Raw genomic sequence first — 15,982 nt, forward strand, 5'->3', positions numbered from 1 at the left:
CATTAGGGATTTTCTCTCATAAATGTCCGATGAGCCACAACTTTTATTTCAAAACCAAGCTGCCAACTGGGGTGGCAGCTGGGGTGGATCCCGGTAGATCCGCCCCTGTGTGGGACTAATAAAGGTATTCTGATTCTGATCAATAGTGTCTATACCAGTTTTATCGCCATCTAGCATATAATTAATGTTATAAAAATGCAAAAGCTATTGGAAGAAGAGGAAGTGGTGAAGATGTATTCTTTGATTCGCAGCCAGGAGAGTTAAAAAGAGACTAATGGAGTCTCTGAAGGTTCAAATGAGTAATTTAATAAAGTATCGTTGGTTAGAACAAACAGGCAAGTCTTCACAGCAGCTGTGCACAGAGGAAAGAGAGAGGGTGTTTCTCAATGTGTGCAACACTACGTGTCATTTCATCTTAAATTAACTTTTTCTTAGAAAAAGTAATATTTAGCCACATGCTAATGCTAACCGGAAATGACGTCTTTTACTGCCGGAAACCGGAAGTCATGGGGTGTTTCTCAATCTCGAGTACGCTTGCTTGGTAGCACATGTCTTCCGAGCGTCTTGCTTCAGAAGCGAGGCAAGAATACTTCCTGGCATTCTGAAAACAAAGAGTGGAACAGGCTAGCAAGTGTGCAGGTGTGCATCACATGAGAAGCCCCGCCTTTGGACATTGGAACAGTACTTCGGCGGCACTCGATGACGTAGTATGCTTGAAATAGTGGCTCTGGAGCAGCTTTACTCGAGATTGAGAAACACCCATGTTCTGAACATTCGGTTTTCAGAATATAGCAGTTTTAAATTAAAACAGTGTATGTAAACTTCCGGTGTTCAGAATAAAACAGCTTTAATTAAAACAGTGTATTTAATTTAAATTACACCATATACACATTGATTTTAATTTCTTACAGTGGACAGTACACAATACAAACACTTGCAATCTTAGAGAGGTGCCAGAGAGTGAAGAGGATGCAAGGTTTCCGGCGACAGGAAGCAGTGCTTTTTTTTCCATCAGGACTTCAAACTGCGAAAAGTCCCCAGACCGAACTACAGGCCGTGTCTCAATTGAGACACACCCTTTGGAGTACGCAGCCTACGCGGTCCACCGAGGACCCAGCCCACGTAGACCGGGGCCGTGTCTCAATTCAGGGGCTGCACCCTTCGGAGTACGCAGCCTACGCGGTCCACCGTCCACGGAGGACCCAGCCCACGTAGACCGGGTAGGCTGGACCGAGCGGCCTACGAAATTAGACGGTCTAGCCTACGGAGCACTTCGTATTTACGTCACGTGATATGCGCTGTTCGGTTGCGCTGCTCCAGCAGCCTGCTAGCAAATTAGTTTACAAGCTAACTCAGCTGAAAAGGATCCAGAAACTTTACTTTTACTTTTTTACTTTAACCATTTTTTGGAGATCACCGACGGCGATTAAATAAAAAGGACCATGGGCAGGTAAATAAGATTAAGCTGTTCCTTAAGCCCCCAGTAATGTTACATTAGTAAGTTAACAAGTAAATGATATATAGCTGATGTAATTTAATCATATTATTTCATATTTAAAATAAGTCTTAATTTTTCTGTACTAATAAAACAATATGTTTTTTTGAATGAACAAAAGCATTTTGTATAGATTGATTCTTAACAATATTAGTGTTCTAATCTTAATAGCTGTGATTATAACAGTTTATATTCTCCTTCTTCCCCAAAACCAGCCCAGATTATGTCCCACTGACACCAGGTCAGCACCTCCAGGTCCAGCACCACCGTGACCCCCCGCTCTGCTGAAATACAAAATTAAACATTTTCTATGACCTATTCTTTGTATTAATAAAATTAAACTGAACTTAAGACAGTTTAATGACCTAGAGATATCCTATTATTCCACTGCTTATGTACACATGTTGTAAATAATGGTTAAAACCTCAGTAAATGAAATAAACAATGTGTTGTAGAGCCGATGAAAGGGAGTCAGAGGTGGTGTGTTCAGTATGGAACTCCACACTTTATTATCCATTAATCAAGACAAGGTAAGTACATGTGCTGCTCTGCATGTCAAGCTAGCATGAATGACACCAAACCCCAGTACCCTCACTAACGGGTCCGGGTTGCAACACAATAATCCCAATGGTGAATTATGTCCAATAACGTGTCACCACACAAGCCCCCCCGGAATTCACCCATAAACAAAGTCAGCGTGGCGGGGCAGAACGACAGGTCGACCCCCACGACTCCTGAGCACGGGAGTCGGATAAACGACCTCTGCATGTGCGGCCTCCGGAAGAGGCGAGACCGGAACAACGGGTCTCAAATCAGTGACAGGGATCAAAACCGGGGGGCGCCCCCGTCGCGGAGGTCGTGCCAGCTCCACCGGCTGGCCCAAATCCAAATAGGCCGCCTTCACCCGGTCCACAGAGACGTGCTCGGCCTTACCACCCAGGTCGACCACAAGGTGTTTGTCCCCGTGCTCCAAAACTCGGAAAGGTCCATCGTCAGGTGGCCGTAGAGGACCCCTGTGCGCATCGTGCCGGATGAAGACGTGCCCTGCCGAGCGGAGATCTGCGGGAACCCGGGACACCTGAGTACCATGTTGAGCAGTGGGAATTGGAGCAAAAGTCTCAGCGGCGTCCCGCAGGCAAACTCGCTGCACCGACGCCGACCAGGGAACCGATGTGTTAGGGAGGAAATCCCCTGGAACTCTCAGCGGCTGACCGTAGACCATCTCAGCCGTGGAACACTGCAGATCGTCCTTAGGCGTGGTCCGCAGGCCCAGCATTACCCAAGGCAGCTTGTCGACCAATTGCCGTCCTTCAGGCCGGCTCTGAGTGCTGCCTTCATGGAGCGATGGAAACGTTCAGAGGCCGAAAACCACGTCTTCCAAGCGCAGCCCCAAGCTGTCCTCCTTCAGGGCCTGTACGCCGGGGTCCGTGACCTGGTCCGTCGCCATGCGAGTATAGTCCAGGCCAAACTGGACGGCCCCGATGACGACCCTGGAGAGGCAATCTGCGACCAGATTCAATTTGCCAGCCACGTGCTTAATGTCTGTGGTGAACTCCGAGATGTAAGACAGCTGACGTGCAGACCAAGGCTCTGCCACTTTTCACATGACAACGTGAGCGGCTTGTGGTCAACAAACGCCATAAATTCACGGCCTTCCAGCAAAAAACGGAAGTGCCGCCCGCACGGCCAGCCAGAGTCCAAGGAGCTCTCGGTCAAAGGCGCTGTACCTGCGTTCCCTGGGTGTCAGCTGACGGCTGAAAAAGGCGAGTGGCTGCCAAGCGCCCTCCACCCACTGCTCGTGCACCGCACCAACGGCGTAGTCCGATGCGTCTGTGGTAATGGAGATGGGAGCCATGGATGATGGGTGCGCCAACAGGGCCGCCTGAGCCAACGCGGTCTTGACCTCCGTAAAAGCAACCTCAGCTTCCGCCGTCCAGTCGATCGCCTGGATGGGGGTCGTACCCTTCAAAGCCTCATACAGCGGCCTCATACAGCGGCCGCATAATGTGGTCGGCCCGGGCGATGAAACGGTGGTAGAAAGTCACCATCCCCAGGAACTCACGGAGCGACCGGGCTGTGAGCGGACGAGGAAACGACGCAACAGCCTCAACCTTCGCCGGCAGGGGTGCTGCACCGCCTTTGGTGACGCGGTGTCCGAGGAAGTCAATGTCAAAAACCCAGAACTGGCACTTTGCAGGATTGATTATCAACCTGTGTTGGCTGAGCCTCGTGAAAAGGGCTCGGAGGTGTGACAGGTGTAATGTTCTTATTGGTTATAAATAAGACATCTTCTTGTATCTTTAGACTAGCTTTACTAGCCAACTTTATTAACCAACATGCAGTACCTTCACATCTTGTTCTGCTAACATCTATGTCCATAGATGTTATACTGCCGCCTAGTGGTAACATATATGCATTGTAACTAAGCATAAACACTTATCATTACATCCCCTTTCCAAACAGGTCAGTATAACACATTTCTTAATTATAAAGCTTCTGGAACGTACAGTCTTCAAATGTAAACATTTTAAACATTCAAAATGTCTAAACATACTGTAAAGAAAGTATAGCAGTTTTTAACTTGCTATTTACTCTAAATAAAAGATCTATTGTTAACAAAACTTATGACACAAATATCAAATAAATGCCAACCATGCTCTTTTCTTAAAGTCACTTATAACTGCATGTCAACAGTTTATTGTTCTATAAGTCTGTCAGGTGGTTTTCTATGTCTTGTGGATTTTCTCAGATCTGGTGCTTCAGTTATTGGGGAAGGTGAAGGAGGCTCACTATGTTGCAAGTCTGGTGTCTCCTCAACTCCCTTTTCAGACTCAGTCTCCTGACCAACTTCCTCAATGTTCTCCTGAGTCTTCAACAGACTCTTCCTGTTTCTCCGAAGCACTTGTCCATTCTCCGTTTTCACAGTGAATGACCTGGGACCCACTTCACTGAGGACAGTTGCTTTCCTGGTCCAGGAATCAGGACCCTCAATTCTCACAACATCCCCTTCCCGAAGAGGTTCCAGTCTCCTTGTCACTTTGTCATAGTTCATTTTCTGTTTGAGCTTGAGCTTCATTCTCTTATTATCCAGCACCTTCTTGTCGTTGTTGTAGTTTGAAATGTGTGGTACCGTGGTGCGCAGCTTGCGACACATGAGGAGCTCAGCAGGGGATGCACCACACTCCAGCGGTGCGGCCCTGTAACTCAACAAAGCCAGGTAAGGGTCAGTTTTACCATCACTTGCCTTTTTCAGCAGCCTTTTAACAATTTGGACCCCTTTTTCAGCCTGCCCATTAGCCCGTGGATACAGTGGGCTAGAGGTAAGATGCTGAAATCCATACTGCTCCGCAAACTGTCTGAATTCCTCACTGCTGTATTGTGGACCATTGTCACACATTGTGGGATGTCATGTCTGGCGAAGAAGCCCTTCATATGTGTGATGATAGAACGTGCTGATGTACTGGAGAGCTGTGCTACCTCAGGGTAGTTTGAATAATAGTCTATTAACAAAAGATAGTCCTTGCCATTCAGATGGAATAGATCAGTGCCCACCTTTTGCCATGGTGCAGCTGGTAGGTCTGCAGTCAGCATTGGCTCCTTTGTTTGTTTGTAGTGGTGTCTGAGACATGTGTCACATTTTCCTATCATGCTCTCAATGTCCATGTTGATGCCTGGCCAATAAACTGCTTCTCTTGCCCTCCTTTTACATTTTTCCATGCCAAGATGTCCCTCGTGGATACGATGTAGCATGTCCTGACGCATGGATTGAGGGATGACAATCCTGTTCTGTCGCAGCACAAGGCCATTTGCCACACACAGGTCTGCCCGTACAGGATAGAACTGTGGACAACTTCCTTTTGTCCAACCTTTGAAAGTATGGCAGGCCACTTTCTGTAGTGTAGGGTATTTTTCTGTCTCCTGCACAATTTTCTGCAACATGACATCAGAAGCTGGGAGCGATGCCATCACCATGTCAACGTGTGCTTCAACATCATCACCAGCTGTGAATCTGAGACTTGTGTCAGTGCTAGGTACAGGTGCCCTAGATAAAGTATCTGCCAGTACAATGTATTTCCCTGGAGTGTATATTAACTCAAAATCATATCGCTGCAGTTTCATCATCATGCGCTGGATTCTAGGTGACATGTCATTTAGGTTTTTCTTTATGATTGAAATCAGCGGTTTGTGATCAGTCTCAGCTGTAAAGGTTGGTAAACCATAAACGTAACTGTGAAACTTTCCACACCCATACACTAGACCCAGAGTCTCCTTTTCAATTTGCGCATAGCGCGTCTCAGTCTCTGTCATTGTTCGTGACGCGTATGCCACCGGCTGCCATTTGTCTCCATTTGCTTGAAGGAGTACAGCTCCCAATCCATCTTTAGATGCATCTGTAGAGATCTTTGTAGCTGTTGATGTATCAAAGAATGTAAGAACTGGCTCAGTAGTTAGAGTTTCCTTTAGTTTTTTCCATTCTTTTTCATTTGAAGCATTCCACTCAAAAACCTTGTTGTGTTGAAGCAGCTCTCTGAGGCATGTTGTCTTGGAGGAGAGATTAGGTATGAATTTACCCAGGAAGTTTATCATTCCCATAACTCGCAGGACTCCTTTCTTGTCAGTGGGAGGAGGCATGTCCAGTATTGCTTGCATTTTTGCCAGATCAGGCTCCACCCCCTCTCCTGAGATCTTGTCTCCCAAGAAGGTCATTTCTGTGACCCCAAACTGACATTTATTTCTGTTCAATTTCAGCCCATTCACTTGGACTCTGTAGGAGATCTTTTAGTCTTTTGTCATGTTCTTGACGTGTTTTTCCCCAGACAACCAAGTCATCTATGTACACTCTTGTGCCTTCCAGACCCTCTATTATGGACTCCATCGCCCTGTGGAAGATTTCTGGCGCTGAGATGATACCAAATGGCAACCTCAAAAAACAGTATCTCCCAAATGGTGTGTTGAAGGTGCAAAGCTTGCTGCTTTCTGGGTCCAACTTCAGCTGCCAAAACCCCTGCGAAGCATCCAATTTGCTGTAATATTTAGTAGTGTCATCCTGTCAAGCTCTTTTTTCAAACCTGCTCGTAGTGGTGCTGGCATTTTTTTTGGGGCTTGCACTACAGGCTTGGCATCATCCTTGAGCTGGATCTTGTAAGTGTACGGCAAGGTCCCTTGTCCTTTAAAAACTGTTGGAAATTCCTTTACAATGTCAACTGTTTCAGCAAACTGCGTGTAGTTTGTATTTCTGCATTGTTTGTCCATTACTATGTCCCCACTGTTTATTTGATAGATCCTCTTAACCAGTCCTAGGTCCTCTGAAGCTTTGTCTCCCAGGAGTGATTCATGCCCATTAGGCACAATGACAAACAACAGGCTGTACTGTTTGCCTTTCACTGTCAACTTGAGTCGGCATTGCCCTTTTGTCTCAATTGGCTGCCCGTTGTATGCCTTCAGTGGTTTGTTCTTTTCTGAGATACTTCTAGGTTTCTCTCTAAGTGCCTTGAGATCATTCACATTAATTAAATTAGCTTTAGCCCCAGTGTCAATCTGAAATGGCACAATTGTCCCATTTACTAGGATTGGTGCAATCCATTTGTCATCTGATACAGCATTTCCAGTACCTTTTGGACTCTGTGAGCCGTCATTTTCGTCATGTGACACCATCTTGATGAAAAATGTTTCACTTAAATCATCACTGTCATCTGAGTCTTCAACCCTGTGCACCTTATTCCATTAATTTTTTTCTCTGGAGAGGCACATCTTTGCATAATGATTTTGTCCTTTGCACTTTCCACACATTTTCCCATAAGCAGGACATTGTCTTGGTGTGTGTTTTTCCCCACGTCTCTTGCAGCTGAACGACTGTTCGTCATCATTGTTTTTATCTCTGTATCTTTTCCACTGTTTTGCTTTAATTGACACAGCATTCACTCCCTCGTCATGTTGGCTTGCTGCTCCATGTGCAGGTTCATTAAAAGTCAGTACATGTTGGCACGCTAGCTCACTGGCGTGGCATATTTTAATGGCGCTCTCCATCGTGAGTTCTGTTTCCCTCAATAATTTCTCTCTGATTTTCTTGTCATTAGTCCCAAACACTATCTGGTCTCTAATCATAGAGTCTCTGAGATAATTGAAATTACAGGATTTTGCCTTTAGCTTGAGGTCTGTGAGAAAGTTATCAAACGTCTCTCCCTGATGCTGCATTCTTGTGCGAAAGACGTACCTTTCAAATGTTTCGTTCTTTTTCGATAGGCAGTGCTCATCAAACTTGTTTAAGACACCATCCAACTTATCTTTGTCCTCTGGTTGAGCAAACACAAAAGTATTGTAGACTTCCAATGCTTCTGGTCCGGCAACGGTTAGCAGTATTGCTATTTTTCTAGCATCTGACTTTGTATCCGCTCCGACAGCTGCAGTGTACAGCAGAAACTGTTGCTTGAATGTCCTCCATTTCCAGTCAGATTTAACGGACTTGGCGGTTTTAATGCATCCATTCTGCGTTGCTTCTTGCTCCCGACAAAGTTTTACCCGTGTCCTGGTACCATGTAATGTTCTTATTGGTTATAAATAAGACATCTTCTTGTATCTTTAGACTAGCTTTACTAGCCAACTTTATTAGCCAACATGCAGTACCTTCACATCTTGTTCTGCTAACATCTATGTCCATAGATGTTATACTGCCGCCTAGTGGTAACATATATGCATTGTAACTAAGCATAAACACCTATCATTACAACAGGTGCTCTTCCACCGAAGCGCTGGCGACGAGTATGTCGTCCAGGTAGACGAACACAAACGGCAGGTCCCGTAGCACCGAATCCATCAGGCGCTGGAACATTTGAGCGGCGTTCTTGAGCCCAAAAGGCATCCGCAGGAACTCGAAAAGTCCAAACGGCGTTATCACTGCCGTCTTGGGAACTTCCAGGGGATGCATGGGCACCTGGTGGTATCCGCGCACCAGGTCCACTTTAGAAAACACCAGCGTACCGGCCAGATGTGCTGAAAAGTCTTGAATGTGCGGCACCGGGTAGCGGTCAGGTGTTGAGGCGGCGTTAATCCCTGCACGGGCGCCAACCGCCGTTCGGCTTGGGAACGACGTGCAGAGGAGAGGCCCAAGGACTGTCAGACCGGCGGACGATACCCAGGCGTTCCATGGTTGAAAACTCCGCCCTCGCTACTGCAAGCTTAGAAGGGTTCAACCGCCTGGCCCTGGCGTAGACTGGGGGACCTTCGGTGGTGACGTGGTGCTCCTACCCATGCTTGGTGGTGAGCGCGGAGAAGGTGGGTAGCGTCAGGTCTGGAAATTCAGCCAACAGCCTGAGAAAAGTGTTCGCCCCCGACAGCGAGCCCGACAGCCCGTCGTATGCCGCCTTGCCAAGTGCACACACGAGGGAGGAAAACGTCAAGGCATCAACCAAGCGTTTATTTTTAACGTCCACAAGGAGTCCGTGAGCACATAAAAAGTCTGCCCCGAGGAGGGGAAAATAAATGTCTGCCATCACAAAATCCCAGTTGAACCGCTGTCCTCCAATACACAAACACATAGGCCTCACGCCGTACGTACGAATGGGGCCGCCATTAGCCGTCGTCAACCGCGGTCCGTGTCCCCCACGAGCGACGTCTTCCCTCGACGCAGGAACCATACTCCGTTGAGCGTCTGTGTCACACAGAAACAAACTTCCTGAGACTCTGTCGCTGACGAAGAGAAGCCTGCTCGTGCCGCCAACGCTCAGGGCCACTACTGAGCGCCGGCTCCCCCGTTTCCCGGAGGTTTGTAAATGCAGGGAGCGATACACTTCTTCGCCCTGGCCCCGAACCGCGCGTGGTAAAAACACTCTCCTGTGTCCCCACGCCGGTTTGGCATCGTCGTGTCCAGCCTCCCCATGCCTTCTTAACTGGTGAGGGAGCACTGAGCGTCACAGCTAGCGCCTCTGCACCGGACTGCTGGGTAGCCAGGAAAAAACGGTCGGCCTCTTCAGCCAAGGCGCGGGGCTCCGTAATGGACGTGTTGGCTAGCGCCGTCTGAACCCGGGAAGGCAAGTGGCGCAGGAACGACTCCATAAACAAAATCCGGGGATCTTCCCCCCCCAGCAGATTTAGCATTTTCTCCATGAGCTGAGATGGCTTGCTGTCTCCTAGGCCTTGAATGTCAAGAATCTGGCGGGCCCTCTCCTTAGCAGATAAGCTAAATGTCTTAAGGAGAAGGGCCTTAATCGCCTCATATTTGCCATGGGGTGGGGGGTCTGCGATAAATCCAACCAACCTGGACGACGTGGAGCTTCCCAGCGCTGCTACCACATGGAAATATTTCAAGTCCCCGTCACGGACTTGTCGGCAGGCAAAGTGTGTCTCCACGTGTGCGAACCACGCCGCAGCGGCATGCTCCCAAAACTCCGGCAGCTTTACAAAAACATTGCGATCAGCCATGTTCATTAAGTCTTCGGAAACTTTCACGAAAACGTCAGGGTCACCAGTGTAGAGCCGATGAAAGGGAGTCAGAGGCGGTGTGTTCAGTATGGAACTCCACACTTTATTATCCATTAATCAAGACAAGGTAAGTACATTCTCCAGCACCTCGGGGGTCCAGGTGGATGGCAGCTCTGTCCTGATGATCCGCTGTGCACTTTTCAGATTAGGGGTCCTTCTCCAGCAGATCCATTTCTCCAGAATTGTCCTAATTACAGAGAAAAACAAGAGAAAAAGAAAAAAGTGAATTAATCATATTAAACACAGGGTTGAAAAAGTATTATTGCAAAATGTAACTCTAAGCATTTCAGACAAACAATCCTTAAAGGATCATTTAAAATGATGTACTGTTCTGGTTTTTAAAAAACTAAAGAGAAGAAATGACAGTCACACGTGCATCCCTTTGACAGCATGGCACAAACTAACATCAAGCAAAAGGCTGCTGTCTGTTTTTGATTGTCTTATTATGGGATTAGGATAAATTAAATAAACTTTAACCTTATAAAAGATGATCAGATCTGGTGGAAATATTTAAAATAGGCTTTTCTTTTAGCCCTACCTCAAAGCAGCATGAGCTGAACACAAAGGTTGTAATGTTGTCCCAAAGTTTAATAAACAGTAAAACATTGCAAAATGTCAGAGAAATAAATAAAGCAAACAGCAGCTACACGTCAGGGTAGCATTTTATAAATCCCACCGTACTGTAGGCTATACAGGTCTAAATGTTTTCACTTTGGTCTGTTTATTTAACAGAGCCAAGATCTCTGTATGACTTTAGTAAACTTCTGAATTGAATTAAAAATAAGTGTAAACCAACAGTGCAGTACGTCCAGCTAGCTAGTTAGCGTCACTAACGTCACGTATTTATCCGTATTATTTAACGAAAATGTACGTTTCAATGCCCCTTGGGTTTGACGTGTGTGACGTTAGTTAAGTAAGTTAAAACCCAATACTCACATTTATTAGTGATTCCTCCGCTTGCTGCTGCTTTTAAATCCACTCTGCTGGGGAGACCGGACCGCCATTTAATTTGAAAAAAACTCAGGGGGTGTTTCTCAATCGCGAGTAAAGCTGCTGCAGAGCCACTATTTCAAGCATACTACGTCATCGAGTGCCGCCGAAGTACTGTTCCAATCTCCAGCATACTTGGAAATCTACCGAGCCCGGCGTACTCCGTTTGGAGAAATATCGAGGCAGCACATGTGTAGACTCCGCGGTCTTAAAATCCCCACAATGCTTTGCGCACGGACCAATTTCCAAAATCTGTGGCGGAAAATGTAAGGCGGGGCCTCTCATATGACGCACACCTGCACACTTGCTAGCCTGTTCCACTCTTTGTTTTCCAAATGTCAGGAAGTATTCTTGACTCGCTTCTGAAGCAAGATGCTCGGCAGACATGTGCTACCAAGCAAGCGTACTCGCGATTGAGAAACACCCTGAGTGTTTCTCAATCGCGAGTAAAGCTGCTTCAGAGCCACTATTTCAAGCATACTACGTCATCGAGTGCCGCCGAAATACTGTTCCAATCTCCAGCATACTTGGAAATCTACCGAGCCCGGCGTACTCCATTTGGAGAAATATCGAGGCTGCACATGAGTAGACTCCGCGGTCTTAAAATCCCCACAATGCTTTGCGCACGGACCAATTTCCCCAAATTTGTGGCAGAAGATGTAAGGCTCTCATATGACGCACACCTGCACACTTGCTAGCCTGTTCCACTCTTCGTTTTCCGAATGCCAGGAAGTATTCTTGCCTCGCTTCTGAAGCAAGATGCTCGGCAGACATGTGCTACCAAGCAAGCGTACTCGCGTTTGAGAAACACCCTCACTCTTCCCTGCGCACATTGCACCCTGGGATATGGTAGACCGCGGAGCATACATAAGATGTATCCTCCAAATCCGGGAAAAGAAGGCTGCATTCGTGGGCCGCATTCGGAGGAGTCTCGTCTTTTTTTAAATTGGGATAGCCTTCTTTCGGTGGAAGTGACGTATGCGGTCTACAAATGCAGCCTCCGAAGGGGGCAGCCCCTGAATTGAGACACGGGGTGTTTCTCAATCGCGAGTACGCTTGCTTGGTAGCACATGTCTGCCGAGCATCCAATGATGTAACCTTTTTCAATGATTGACAAGTGAGACAAGATATTAATTAGCATGCTTTTTATGAACTCTGGGAGCTAATTTACCATAAAAGTACAAAATAAATCCCCATTGTAAGTACATTTATTTCAATTGTAAATTACATTGAGTCGGCAACCAGGCCATACATTGACTATACCTGGACTACATAATTGTTAACAACATTATGTGTACAACTTACCTAATATAGAAAACGATCATCTTATTTTGTCATTGTCTGACTCTGAGCCCATATAGACAGATAATTAAATCACATAAAAGCTGAACAGTTTATGCATAGTCATCAGAATGCATGAACATGTATCCACCAACGTATAGCTTGCTACAGTCATGCAATGTAAGACATACTCTGAGTCATATTAGAATAATGTATTTATTCTAATGTTCGATTCTTTTTTTAGTAAACAAATATCTTCCACAATCACCCTATTTGTACTAATAATTTGTAGAGTATTCTGCCATGAGGTAAATCTCAAACTATTATTTTGTTGTTATTTTATCTTTTATAATTGAAAAAGTAAATGTCCCATCCTTTTGTTTAAAAGCTAGGCACTGATAGTTCAACCGAGAAATTTGCAAGCCAAAATAATATTATTTATTTTTCCTCATCTTATTTTGAAAAAATGTGACCGGAAAGACTGACTCTCTCTTCTCCGCGGGCCACGGGCAGTTTGACAGTGGTACTTGAGACGGCTGTCAGGCTCCATTCTCCCTGAAAGCCTCAGTGAACAGCGTGCTTCTCTCAGCATGGCATCTGACGAGCTGGCAAAGAAGCTGCAGTCGCGGCTGGCGGCTACGCAGGAGACTGAGCCGAGGCCGGAGCCCAAACACAGCCCGGTCCGACCCAAGCCGCAGGAGGCCGATGGAGCCTGCGGAGACTCGTCCTCCGAGCTGTCCGCGATACTGACCCGCAGGCAGGACATCAACGAGGGCAACGCTGCTCCACGGCTGACCCGCGTCTTCAACCCCTACACGGAATTCAAGGAGTTCTCCCGCAAGCAGATCAAGGACATGGAGATGATGTTCAAACGGTAACCTGACGTCGTGTCGTCCTCTCAAACGCAGTCCGACATGTTTACGCGTAGTCGTGGGGATTTGGGCTGAATGAGCGTGTGCGGCGGGAAGCTCATGATGAGATTAAGATGCTGCTGTGACGTGAAGCCTCCCGGTGAAGCAGGCTGTCACTTTGTGGGGGATTCACACTGACTCATTACTGCAGTCTTTGTTGCTAGTAGCCCACATTTTATCCCTCTACCTCTAGTGTTGTGTCGTGATCAGAGGAGAGACCTGGCTGTGGCTTGCTACGCATCTCCTATACAATTGAGCGGTTCGACCCAATTGACAACCTCAGCTGGCCAAGATATGCTGTGCAGGTCAAAGGAAATAGTCTGGAGTCCCAGGTCTATCACTAAATGGTAGTCAAATTAAACTAAATTTAAAAACATGATTTAATTATAATGCCATACAGTAATGTAAACGGTTTTGTTTGACCAACAGTCAAACATCCACATATATTTAATTATCTTGGCTTATATGATAGGGAATTATGCAAATTATGTTGGTTTTCATGCTGTTTTAGATTTACTTGCTGGTCAAATTGACTTGGAACTCTTTTTTTATGTGTAACATGAGGCTTGAGTTAAACTCGGAATGTAACAGTTATCCATTTTATGATAAATGTGTGTGGACTTCGAGGTCTTTTAGTTGAACATCTGAACTGAGAAGCACTGGTGATGTCACTGTAGAACATTTAGGTGAAGCCTGTTTTGGCACACAACAAACTTTTGCTCCCTCTCTCTTTCTCAATCGCACTTTCTAAACCCAACCTGCGCTCTGAGTTATAAAAACAAATCATCTTAAAAACACATCTAAAAAAGATGCTTAGGCCCTGTGGCAGTTAATTAGTGTAAACCCTCATTTGATTGTTAAAACAGGAGTACTTTTACATTGTTGCTTGGAAAAAGTCGACCACATCTGCTCTGTCAAATTACAATATTTTTAAATTGATTCAAACCAAATGAGTCTTATTATTGTGTTAACAGTATGTTGACTCAACAGATGATGGAGACATAAGCTGATTCAGAGACTTCATAGTTGACTGTCATCGCGTGTTGGTATGCTTTCAGTCCAGAATGAGAGCAGCTATTGTCTTTGGAAGTTTCCTCAGGGGCAGACCCCGCCATGTGACAGCAGTATCATTGTGTGCATGCTGCTGGAATCTCGGGTCACGACTCTTTTGTTATCATGAGTCAAAATTGATCACTGCAGTTCTTTGATGACTGAAAAATAAATCTGGAGCTGTCAGTTGAAGTTTTTTTTTTTTTTAACCTTTATATAATCACAAGTGATTCAGACTCGTATATCTTAACAACTAGAATTCTGAACACCCCATTGTAATGAGTTGAATACTTTGGTTTGTGGCTAAATAGAGTGGTTTAGTGGTGACACATTTTTGTTGGCCGACCGGGAAGTCATCATTGCAAGGGGTCCCTTTGGAAAACAAGTGATGGGATTTTTCATTGGATTTCTGAATATTGCAGAATATAAGATCTGTTGAAAAACTTGTTTATGATACTAACATGTTTTGGTCAGCAGGATAATCTCCAAATATTGAAACCAATTGTTTGATTTTTGAAGCGTAAATGGATCACCAAAGTAAAAAGCTAACGTCAGGCTATAAAAACCACATGACGGTCGCATGACTTCACGTCACTGTCGCTAAGCAAAAGACAGACCGGTTAGCTGCATGATGACATTTAGCCACTTGTTAGCGAGCGCTGATTTATGTACCTTTTTTAAAGCTTCAGATTGGGTGTTTACTGATGTATATCTCGTATAACAAAATGTGAAAATCTCGCAAGCTTGTATACATGCTGTCTTCGAGACAAGGGAATCGGGTTCAGGGTTTTAGGACTCATTCCTCCACCACTCTATACCTGTAAAATGATTGGTCTCCCGAGATGTATTAAGATGGTGAACCTCTTATTTTAGCACCATATCTGCTAAGCAACAGCATGTTAGCATTGTCAATATGATGGCTGTAGTATGGCCGTCAGGACATCGTTTTGATGAATGTTGAACTTTGATGTTTTATCTGCACGGGTGCATTTTTTTTAAATGTATACTCATGGTAGTGGGTCAGTAAAACAAGAATTCTGAGATAAAGTTAATTCAGAACACTATAATAATGTCAGAAAAAAATATTTTATACTTAAAAATGTATATTAAAAGTAAATAACCAATAATTTAAGGGAATCTAGAGGCCTATTATCTCACATAATCTAGCAACTCATCACTATCCTACATGCTGGCTTGCTAGCTTACATTTACACTGATTTTATAGATGTTTTATTGAGCAGAATAATATCCACATATTAACACCACCATCATTTTAAAAGCGTTAATGCAATTGCCAGAAGTAAATAGCCAACGAAATGCTATAAACCCCTCAGAGGATTTCACGTCACTGCCACTAGGATAAAGTTGGACTTGGGTTAGGAGTGATGACATGCTAACTCATTTCCTGGTATAGGACTCATTCCTGCACCACTCTATCGCACAGGCGCATGTCTTCATAGCCGAGCGTCTAAAATGAATAATACCTTCACCTATTGGGGAGTCAAAAATACATTTTAATTCTTTATGTTATGAGTTAATTCAATATATTTGTTATGCAAACAGTGGGATCTGCTTTGCATTTAGTCCCTGTAACATCCAAAATCATTACTCTACTTTTGGCACAATTTGAGCAGCTGGCAGGAATCTTCGTATGTAACATAATGATCAGAAATTAATAATGTATTTTTGAGAATCAACACAGTAAAACAAATCATTATATCAGTAATGTAGCAATACTTTCCTATAGTTTAGATTGATGGGGCAGATCGACTGGAAT

General features: G+C 45.1%; 1 protein-coding gene across 2 annotated transcripts in view; it reads left to right on the forward strand.

Moving 5' to 3' along the window:
• Positions 1 to 4,632: 4,632 nt before the first annotated feature.
• The window catches only part of efhd1 (EF-hand domain family, member D1), a 30,127-nt gene continuing 18,777 nt past the window's right edge, over positions 4,633 to 15,982 (forward strand). The window contains exon 1 of one of the 2 annotated variants that reach the window (XM_034115911.1): positions 4,633 to 4,712. Coding sequence is in view for 1 of the 2 variants with exons in the window: in XM_034115910.1 (XP_033971801.1) it covers positions 12,835 to 13,118 (284 nt within the window). In the remaining variant the exon portion in view is untranslated. Of the gene's footprint in view, positions 4,713 to 12,739; positions 13,119 to 15,982 lie in introns of those variants that run through there. The other variant, XM_034115910.1, reaches the window with a different exon arrangement.

This window comes from Trematomus bernacchii, unplaced genomic scaffold (assembly GCF_902827165.1).
Source record: "Trematomus bernacchii unplaced genomic scaffold, fTreBer1.1, whole genome shotgun sequence".
Lineage (NCBI taxonomy): Eukaryota > Metazoa > Chordata > Actinopteri > Perciformes > Nototheniidae > Trematomus > Trematomus bernacchii.